Genomic DNA, 11,510 nt, shown 5'->3' on the forward strand with positions numbered 1-11,510 from the left:
TAATAAATATAATTTTAAAATATTTACATATATTTTAATATCTAAAAAGTTAATAATGTAAATAAATGTTATGATTGTATTTGTTTGTTACTGTTAACTAACTTTAATTTTATATTAAAGTTCATTATATATTAGTATAATAATTATTTAATCAATTTTATTATATTGAATTGATAAATAACATGTCATTTGATAAAAAACATGTGGTAACCTACCTGTCACCACGGTAGTCTTAGGAGCGAATTAATGAGTAAAATATTTGGTCACCTTGCCTTAGACGACAAAAGGATCCGATTTTTTCTTATAGAGTATGCAACAATTCTTTAAGAAAATGTGAGATAAATAATGGCCTATCATTCATCATTTTCTGTATTTTGTTTTATTCCAGACTACAAGAGTACAGTTTCCCCCGTACAGATAAAAGTGTTCAGTCTATAGATGATCTAAGAATTACTGTTTGAAGCTGCTCAAAATGGTAACTCGAACTAGTGTTCCTGTTGATGACTTAAACGTCGACGTTTTGGTCCACTACTGTTCTCAGCATGTTCATTCCTTCCCTCCAGCTCCTACCCAGATGACCATTTCTAAGGTTTTTATGACCCTTTTCAGTTTTTAGTTGAATCACTTCATAATAATCAAATATAGAATTTACCAAAAATATTTGATTGAGCAATGAAACTTATTATCTTATTATCAATATTGTGAAATGAAATGTTGTAACTTTCAAGAAAATGTTAGGAAGTTGAAAGTAACATGTTTTATGAAGTTATGATTATGTTTGTGAATTTGTTGATTGTTTTTTTATTCGGTGGTTTTAGTTTGAAATATGACAATAGTATTGTAGAATGAGTTGACTTGAATTATGATTTGTGGTTGATTTTATGTTGTGGGTATTGTTAGTTTGGGCATGGGCAGTCCAATCCTACTTATTTGTTGGAAGTAAGTTCGGGAGGATCTCCGGTATCGGTATGTTTTAAGAAAGAAACCTGCTGGGAAATTGCTACCATCTGCTCATGCTGTAGAAAGAGAGTTTAAGGTTCCTTTTTCAGCATTTTAGCGCGAATTACATAATTTATAAGTTTGAATATTGATGCCGAGCACTTGGGTCTAAAGAGGCTTGTGAATTTACAAATTTTCAGGTTTTAAATGCTTTGGGTACTTGTACACTTGTTCCAGTTCCTAAGGTGTTCTGTCTGTGCACTGATTCTGCAGTGATCGGCACACCATTTTACATCATGGAGTACTTGGAAGGACGCATTTTTATAGATCCTACATTGCCTGTATGAAACTCTCATAATCATTTTCCTTTTAGTGGGAATGATTACTCTTCTTAATTTTTATTGATCTTTAATTGGACTTGATAATGAGTTTCCAGTTTTCTCTTCGACTAGGGAGGGCAATATATAGTGCTACAGCTAAAGCTTTGGCTTCTCTTCATTCTGCTGATGTTGATGCTATTGGTCTGGGGAAATATGGGCGTCGAGACAACTATTGTAAGCGTCAGGTGGGTGTTATCCTTATTCCTTTGTGCTTATGCATGTTATGCAAATCAATAGGTCTGGCTAGTTTATTGTTTTCATTAAAATATAATCCTTTTTTTCCTACAAAACATACCTTTACCCAAGTTATTGAGTAATTTGTTTCATGCAGTGGTATATAATAGAGGTAGTTCTTGTGAGCATGATGACGTTCAATTTTATGGTTATAAAAAATGATTGATTATGTATTACCTTACTTTAGGTTGATAGATGGGCAAAGCAATATCTCGCTTCTACTGGGGAGGGCATGTCTCCAAGAAACCCAAAAATGTTAGAGCTGGTTTATTGGTTGCAGCCGCACATTCCTTCTGAAGACTCAATCAGCACAAAAGCAGGTCTAGTGCACGGTGATTTTAGAATTGATAATCGTGTATTTCATCCAATCGAGGTGTGTACAGTATTTATATATTTCTTTTTATATCATTAGCAATGGTTTACCTTTATTTGTTCTAGTTCTATATTTATATTTTCATGGTGTTGAACTGTTTAGTACTTGTAGATTGTAGTGGTCATATGTGATTACTTTTTGTACTACTACTATAACCTTGATGTAAATACTTGTTAATTTAACTTGAGTATTTATTTCTGCAGGATAAAGTGATTGGTATTCTTGACTGGGAGTTGTCCACTCTCGGAAACCAAATGTGTGATGTTGCGTACAGCACCTTGGTAATTATCTTTGTGAATGATGGGACCTTTAGTTTTCACATAAGATATAAATACTATCTTAATGCAATCTGGCACTCTATCTGTACAATAATCTGTTTTTTGTTTATTAAAGAAAAAAGGAAGTATTATTATGAGCTTAGGAAATATGCTCATTACACAGTTTCTAAGTCACAGAAGGTAAGTTTGAAGTCTAAACTCAAAACTAGAAATTGTGTTCATTTGCAGCACTACTTGGTAGATTTTGATCTGGAGAAGGTACATGAACATGAAGGTATTGAAGCTACTGGAATTCCAGAAGGAATTCCTTTACTGTCTGAATATCTGGCAGATTACTGCTCTGCTTCTGTAAGTGCCCATGCTCTTACCTTTGGTTAGATGGCTAACTAGTACTTGTAGATATTGTTTAAACTTTAAGTTGTTATAAAGATTAACTAGATAATAAACAGATTGTTATTTTTGGATTGCTAACATCTAGAATGTAAGTTGGAAGTATCCACGCAAGATACTTATCTGAGAAAACTAATAGGGATTAAAATTTGAAGAAACTATTAGTTTTCTTTGTTGCATACACGAGATAAAAACACTTGAAGAAATTGTGAAGGGAGGCCTATTGCATCGTATAGAAGCTTAGCCTAAAGTAGAGAATTGAAATTGTAAACACAGTACCTATATAGGGATTTTCTATATTTGGTATATGTCTAATTATGATTACAATTATTACTTTATATAGTGGAATTATGTTTATGTCGATATTGCAATATATATCTATACATGTCTTAAGACATATCAGGGTGCGTGCCCCTGTATGCAGCTCAGCCCCCTATATGTACAGATGCAGGACATCTTTGAGCAATATTAATTACCAAAAAATATGTTGGTGCTAAACATTATATATGGGAAGCAGTAGGAAGCAATTAGGTTTTGATCTTTGACTCCGTCTTAAACTTATATACCATTTTTGTGTTTCCTGTGATTCTCACTTAAATATCATAATTATCAGTCCCCATAAGATGTCTCGCTACTTGATTCATCTGCAGTCATTTTTACTGGTCATTTGGGTTCCTGTTGTTTATTTCACTCCTGGAAACCATGGTTTACTTTTGCAATATTTGACAGAGTTGAGGGAAATGTTTATGTTGTGTTATTATTTATATCGATTCTTCAGTTGAGGACTATTAAAATTAGTATCTTTTGTGTCTTTTAACATTGGTTTATTTTCAGTGTTGCATCAGACTTCTAATTTTAAGGTTACTATTTAACTTTTGGATCACATGGTTTACTTTTGCAATGTAGAGAAAACCATGGCCTGTTGCTGAGTGGAAATTTTATGTTGCCTTTTCATTGTTCCGGGGAGTATCAATTCATGCAGGGTTGCATAGCAGATGGTTGATGGTATATCTTTACTCAAATTGTTGAAGTAGAAAATTTCAACATAATTTGCTTACTTTTCAGAAATTTTCAATCACTACTTTGCAGGGTAATGCTTCAGGTGGTAAGCGTGCTCAAAATTCAGGAATAAAAGCTGATGCTATTATAGAAGCAGCATGGTCTTTTATTGAACAGAAGTCTGTTCTTCCTCAGCACCCTCCATTTGGTATTTTTGTTATCTATTAAACTTGATAATTATATGGGTTAATATATTCAATGCCAATTATAAGCACATTTTAAGAAATGATTTTATTTTGAATAGATGGAAGAAAAACTTACAAAACAGATTCCCTAAATTAGAGGTATCATTTTTCAGGATACAGAGCGGAAAATTGTTGTCTCGCTTTCATGAAAATTGAGTAAAGCATGAAACTTTACATTATCTATGTAATAGATTATTAGGAACTTAATTGATATTAAACTTATCTTAACTTGTTTGCTTGCAATCAAAATCACTTTTACAGAAAAAGACTAGCTCAAATGTTTGAATAGAAAACGAATAGTAATTGTGTACTACTATATCTTAGTTTTAAAATTATGTCATCTCTGATGACAGGCTCCATTCCTTCTTATTATTTGAAGCATAAATGCAACTACATTCAGTCCAATCAATTAACCATAAACTTACAAAATATTATGAATGATATATGAGACCTGATATTTTCCATACAGTAAATTTTAATATAAATTTGAAGAGAACATATTGTTTAAACTGGAGACAGGGTAGCATAAATCTGTTTTTTATCTGAGAATATGAAATTAGGTGTCATTATAGAACTTTTCTTTTTATCAATTTCACTAGGCTGGAAGGGCTCCAACATGTATAACGTGTTTTAAAGTGGAGCTCGGCAATAGCTTGAAATTTTTGTAATGTTTAGGCCCACAATGTAACACATTATTGTATTATACTTATACGTATTACATATATACCTACCTACCAAGTACCAACACACACACGCACAAACCTAGTCTATAATCAGAATAACTAGCATTTTCTTATGGAAGGAAGTTCAATTATTAAAAGAGAACAAACAGAAACTGCAAGGGGGCCTAACAGTGTCTGAGTACCTCAATTATCTCTAGTGTGAAAATGCAACATTAGAATGATTCTTAATAGTACATGTCTTGCCATTTGAATTCTGTTAATAAATGGAAAATAAATTAGTTAACAATATGTGCTCGGGAATCGGAATTTAAAACTTTTATGTTTCTTTTCTTTGTGCATAGACTTGGGAATCCTAGGATTATTGATGAAAATAGGTGACATTTGACTCTCAGATATTTAGAATTACATATAAATACTTATGTTTCTCTATTTTGGATTTTCCTAAACTCACACGCAAATTTGTCATCTGATAATGTCCCATTGAGCAAAGCACATGTGGAAAATAGATCGATCCAATTCCTGGTGGATATGTTCATGAAAATTTGCTTGTAAATACTCTATATGCAACACACTAATTAGCTGGGACTAGTAGTAATTATCTTAGAAATTCACAAATCAACTCTATGATTGCATCGTACTTCCAAAACAAATGGTGTTCTAGGCATTGACGTTGGAGTGTGAGTCGTATTACTTTTTAAAGTTTCTTTATCCGTTAAAACTATGGACCATTTTTATCCATTTTTTTTATTTGATTCGGGTCTTACTTGAAAAATCACGATCCATTTAGGATTTTCTTACCTTCATTTGCCTAGAACATTACAAAAATTGAAATAAAAAGTAAATTAAGGCAAACCACTAAAAAAGTGAAGATCAGGATTGTGTTCTTGTTATATTAGAAATTTGATGCTAGTCCATATTGTTTTGTATTATACTATTATTACATGCTGTTCTCCTAATTAATGTACAAAGCCATCATTTCATAAATATTAGTCTGTTCATGTGTTTTTGTGGTATCAATTTCAACATGAAATTATAATCAAAGATTAATATTAGATGAATAATGCTTTATGGTGCATCCGACTACTTTAATTTATACCCAAGCAGCCACTTGAAGAGAAAAATTATTCCCGATGTTTACTTCTCAGATAGATCTGCACGAGAGCAACTGGAGCAGCTTAACAATAGAAGTAATAATCAAGAGACAGTAATTGGGGGAAGATTTGTTCCTAATAATAAGATTGTTGAGCTGTGAGATAGATTGATCAAATTCATGGAAGATCATATATACCCAATGGAAAAAGAATTTTATAAACTTTCCAAATCTTCCACGCGTTGGACTGTTCACCCACAGGAGGAGAAGTTGAAGGAGATTGCTAAGCGACAAGGCTTGTGGAACTTATGGTTACCTGTATGTTCTCTCTATATTCGCCCTTATGCGCTTATAAATCTCAATTTTCCTTGTGCACATACATAAATCATGTGTTCCCTTTTGTGTTGTTTTTCGTAGAACTTATGTAACACAGTTGTTGATTTCTTTTCCTTCTATCATTATACAGGTAGATAGTGCTACTAGGGCCAGAAAACTACTTTTTGATAAGAGCAATGACGATAAGGCGTTTGATCAGTTGCTGGGTGCAGGCCTCTCAAATCTCGAATATGGTTACCTTTGTGAAATCATGGGTCGTTCGGTTTGGGCTCCACAAGTATTTAATTTTGGAGCACCGGACACTGGAAATATGGAGGTAGGTGATGCTTAAAATTTCATAAGATTAACATAGTTAATTGGTAAAATTTTCTTTTTTACTACTAATATATGTGTAGTTGACCTTAGTTTGAGAGCAGAGATGCCTTAGGCTAATAACCATATAGAAAGTTCTTAAAAACATCTAAACTGATGTCAGGGAAACGTTGCAATTGATGCGCAAAAAACTACTTCTTATGTTTATATACATCAAATCTTGTTAAAAACATAATATGATATGTACATAAAATTGCACAAGTGTAAAGGCTTGTATCGACTGCTTTCCTAGACAGTATTTTACTATTGCGATATTTTTGTGCCAGTATCATCTTCATCGTGCTAGATTTAATCCAGTCATGTTCATCTCTTACTTCAGGTGCTACTGCGCTATGGTAACAAAGAGCAAATGCAAGAATGGCTTATTCCACTGCTCGAGGGAAGGATTCGCTCTGGTTTTGCAATGACTGAACCCCAAGTTGCATCTTCTGATGCAACCAATATAGAGTGTTCAATCAAAAGGTATACATATATGAACAATTTAATGATTTTATTTTATCTAAACTTTTGTTGTTTAAAAATATATAGGCGTAGTTAGTGTATACAGAAGCTGGGTTTATAGCTGATTGAACATTTACACTTTAAAGTATAATTAACTAAAAAAATCTGTTACATATGGTGGTTTGATGTCAACATTAGATCGTGGACAACTATATTCAGCTAGGTAAGTTTGACATACTACTTCAGCATTTCAAACATTTACAGAATGTCATAATGCCTGATATATTAATTTTTTAAGCTTGTTGGCCAGTATGAATTTGGTTTTCCTATTTTCACCGGAGGGCTTATTATGTAACAAATCAAAAAACAGTTCAGACACTATTTTCTTATCTTCTCCCTTGACAGAAGAATATAAGTCACTTGAAGTTCATTGACTAGAATATTTATCCTGCTTTCTGGTACTGGCATAATTGCATTCTTTTATGACATACATTGTCTGCTCTTTATAATTTCTTCTGCGGAGTATGTTGAGATAAACTAAAGCTTATGTCTCTACAGACAGGGACACTCGTATATCGTCAATGGGAAAAAATGGTGGACTAGTGGAGCCATGGATCCTAGGTGCAAAATCCTTATAGTAATGGTTAGTTTTACTTTGACATGTAGTACTTTCAAGCTTTTCTGAACATGTTAGAAGTGCAATGATGTTACTCCTGTTGCAAGTGATCACTATTTATGTAGGGAAAAACTGATTTTAGCGCTCCTAAGCATAAGCAGCAATCTATGATATTAACTTTCGAAAGTTTGCGGATCGTGGATAATATTAGAGTATATAATTGAAGATACTAAACTGTAATCCAGTAAAAGCAAAAGTGAAGTCATTCCAAGTCCATGGGTAAATCTTAAGCTTCTTCTAAACTTCGTGAATATTGAAGACATAATATTATTACCTGAAAGCGAGTTGCTAGCGGACTTTCAAATACTTCATAAAGTTCCTAGGATGTGTGTGAGTGGCGGCTTGAAGGTGGACAGGAGTATTCTGGAAGTTTATGGTCATCTTAACTTTCTTTTTTTTTCAAACAATTTCTAGAGATAGTAGGAGAATGCAACCTGTTTGTGCTATACTTTGCCACTTTCTACAGCAGCATGTCAGTCTGTGGTGTACTTGTTCTTTCTGTTCGCAGTTGTCTAAAAGGTTTCTTACAGAGGAAGTTGTGTCTTTAACATAATACAGGGCAGGCTGGGCCCAGGAAGGTTGCATCATTGCATGAGACTAATAGGAGCTGCTGAACGTGGTATGGAACTGATGATCCAAAGAGCTCTTCAAAGAAAAGCATTTGGAAAATTAATTGCTCAACATGGTTCCTTCCAGTCGGATCTTGCCAAGGCAATTTTGGACACACCCTTAAGATTTTTTGGAAACATTATGTTTAATTTTCATTCCGCCCATACCAATTTGCTCCACCACTAAATAGAATTGTGCATTTGGCAGTGTCGGGTAGAGCTCGAAAAAACTAGATTATTAGTTCTGGAAGCTGCTGACCAGCTCGATCGGGTTGGCAACAAAAAAGCTCGTGGGATTCTTGCGATGGCTAAGGTACTTCTTCAATCTGAATTTTACTAGTCCTGGATTTTACTTCTGTTTCTTGTCAATGGTATCCAGTTATTGACATGCATGGTTTACCTTTAGAAATGTATGGTTGATTCTGCATTGAGCAGGTAGCAGCACCTAATATGGCTTTGATGGTAATCGACATTGCAATGCAAGTCCATGGCGCAGCTGGTCTATCTGGCGACACTGTTCTATCGCACCTCTATGCTACCGCAAGAACTTTGAGAATTGCGGATGGTCCTGATGAAGTTCACCTGGCTACTATTGCGAAATTAGAACTACAGAGAGTAGCTAAACTTTGAATAAAGGAAAATTTGGATATAAGTTTCTGAGTGATAAGAAATTAAGTTTAAAGCATGTAATGTATATTAAGCAAATTCTAGGCATATACCTTAAAATAGAAATACAATTGTCAAATTCCGAGCAGCTTGAATGTAATGTGTATGTATTCGTTCTGCTATATCCGGTAGTTGTAAAAAAATTATCGGATGTTAAAAATATTAGCGTATTATGTTCTTGAAAATGTCAACAACTGTAAAGACCAATAACCATTAAAATTTTAATAATTCTCAAGCCTCACATTCGTTCGCACAAGTTCCGGGTCTCTCCTTCACTATCTCATTTCATTTACACCGTTAGTTCACAACTATATATACGTAATTACTCGTCCGATACATTTTTACATATCAACAACAAATTTATAGCTCAGGGGGTTCGTATTAACGAATATTTACGAACATAATACTGTTTCTCCCCCCTTGTAAGAACTTAAATTTAATTTATTAAAAAAAATATGGGTGTAGCGAAGAAGATTACCGTGCTTAGCATGTCTTCCGTTGTCCTCGTGGCAGTGGTGGTGGCCGTGGTGGTGGGCGTAAATAAAGGTGGTGGTGACGAAAGTGGTGGTGGACAAATTTCGACAGCCAGTAAATCTGTCAAGGCCATGTGTCAACCTTGTGATTACAAAGACACTTGTGCTGAAAGTCTTTCTCATGCTAACTCAACAGACCCTAAAGAACTCATAAAGACAGGATTTGAGGTTGGTATCACACATATGAAGGAGGTAATTGCTAATTCTACAACTCTCGAACAAGCTTCGAAAGATCCACGTACTTCACAAGCTTATGGCCTTTGTAAAGATCTTTTGAACACGGCCATTGACGATTTACATAGATCTTTCGATAAAGTTAGTAAATTTGAGCCGAGCAAGATGGATGATTATCTTGCCGACTTGAAAACATGGCTCACTGGAGTAGGGACTTATCAAGATACTTGTATAGATGCATTCCAAAATACGTCAGGAGATGCAGGAGAAAAGATGAAGAAACTTTTGAAAACATCTTCCGAGATTTCTAGCAATGCACTTGCAATGGTCAGTGAGTTAACATCCATGCTTTCTCACTTGGATATCCCCGGATTTACTCAGAATAAAGAGAGGAGATTGCTTTCGACTGAGTATCCGGAGTGGGTCGATCATCCTCAGAGGAGATTGCTTCAATCTAATCCTAAGCCTAATGCAGTTGTTGCTCAGGACGGGTCAGGACAGTTCAAGACTGTTAATGATGCCCTTAAGACAGTCCCGCAAAAAAACACAGCTCCCTTTATTATTCAAATTAAAGCTGGCGTTTATAAGGAATATGTTGATATTCCAAGGCATGTAGACAATGTCGTCTTCATTGGTGAAGGTGCCGCCAAAACTAAGATCACCGGTAACAAGAACTTCATCGACGGAATCAATACCTACAGAACGTCAACCGTAGGTAAACACTGGTTTTTTGTGTAGTATGTAATACTACATGTAGCTTATAAGTTAAAAATTATTAGTTGACGGATACAAATATAAGATCCTGGAAAGTCCCTTTTTCTAACATCTTGCGATTTTAGAGTTACTGGTTTCTTAACAATAATTCCCTATAAGAACCACGAAAGTGTATAGGCATGTACAAATAACTTTCATTCTTGTCACTACTTTTCCAATAATAATAGTTTCGTCATTGAAACATGCAGCGGTCAATGGTGAAGGATTTATGGCCAAGGACATTGCAATCGAGAACTCAGCAGGAGCCGAAAAGCACCAAGCAGTGGCACTTCGAGTATCAGGGGACAGAGCCATCATATACAGATGTCAATTAGATGGTTACCAAGACACACTCTACGCACACACCTACCGTCAATTCTACAGAGAATGCACCATCACAGGCACAATTGACTTCATCTTCGGAGATGCGGCCTCGACATTCCAAAGCTGCACAATGAAGGTGAGAAAGCCAATGGACAATCAAGGCTGCATGGTAACAGCTCAAGGCCGAAAAGAGAAACGCGGAACTGGTGGCATTGTCCTCCAAAACTGCACCATTACGGCCGAGGATGATGTCCTGTCCATGAACCCTGCACCAAAGCAGTACCTAGGAAGGCCGTGGAAAGAATTTTCGAGAACAATCATAATGCAGTCATTTATTGATAAAAACATAGTCCCCGAAGGATGGTCACCTTGGACAGGGACTTTCGGACAGGACACTTGCTACTATGCAGAGTATCAGAACAGAGGACCAGGATCAGATACATCTAAACGGGTCAAGTGGAAAGGTATACAAAATATTATACAAGAAGATGCTGAATCCTTTACTGCAAGTAAATTTATTCAAGGTGACACATGGGTCAAATCTAGTGACGTTCCTTATGATTCTGGAATGATGAAGGTGTAATTTTATGTGAATATTCACATAAAATTAAGGATGGGATAATTCATGATGAGATAATAACAATTATAACATCCTCGTTTGTAGAAAAGTACATTTATTTTAAGGATTTCGGAACTAGCAATTTTCGGCTGTGAGTTGGGGATCATTTAATTAATAACCTTGTGTAGATTAAGATTGAGAAACATATGATCTGTTTTCCAAATTGTACTGTATAGTAGGTTGTTAAAGAGAATTACGATCTTTTTCTAAAATTTTGTTTTCAGGTGACACGTTCATATAAAATGAGATTGCTTGTTACAGTACTGTTCGAGGAAGTGTTAACTATTCAAATGATCCTCATTAACAAACTAATTAAATTGACTCGAATGATCCTCGTTAATTTGAACCGAATATTATAAAAAACGGGGCAAAAGACATCACCTTTTAACAGTTATTC

The 11,510-nt window shown here is 34.8% G+C and overlaps 1 protein-coding gene and 1 pseudogene across 1 annotated transcript; both read left to right on the forward strand.

Annotated features, from left to right (window-relative positions):
- The first annotated feature begins 303 nt into the window (after positions 1–303).
- LOC141659137 (putative acyl-CoA dehydrogenase IBR3) lies at positions 304–8,832 on the forward strand (annotated as a pseudogene).
- Positions 8,833–9,071: 239 nt separating this feature from the next.
- LOC141661866 (pectinesterase) lies at positions 9,072–11,306 on the forward strand. The gene is made up of 2 exons (XM_074468877.1): positions 9,072–10,132; positions 10,380–11,306. Exons 1-2 carry the CDS (start codon positions 9,166–9,168, stop codon positions 11,075–11,077), a joined length of 1,665 nt encoding a protein of 554 aa, XP_074324978.1. The 5' UTR covers positions 9,072–9,165; the 3' UTR covers positions 11,078–11,306.
- The last annotated feature ends 204 nt before the right edge of the window (positions 11,307–11,510 follow it).

Source organism: Apium graveolens, chromosome 5 (assembly GCF_009905375.1).
Source record: "Apium graveolens cultivar Ventura chromosome 5, ASM990537v1, whole genome shotgun sequence".
In the NCBI taxonomy this organism is placed as follows: domain Eukaryota; kingdom Viridiplantae; phylum Streptophyta; class Magnoliopsida; order Apiales; family Apiaceae; genus Apium; species Apium graveolens.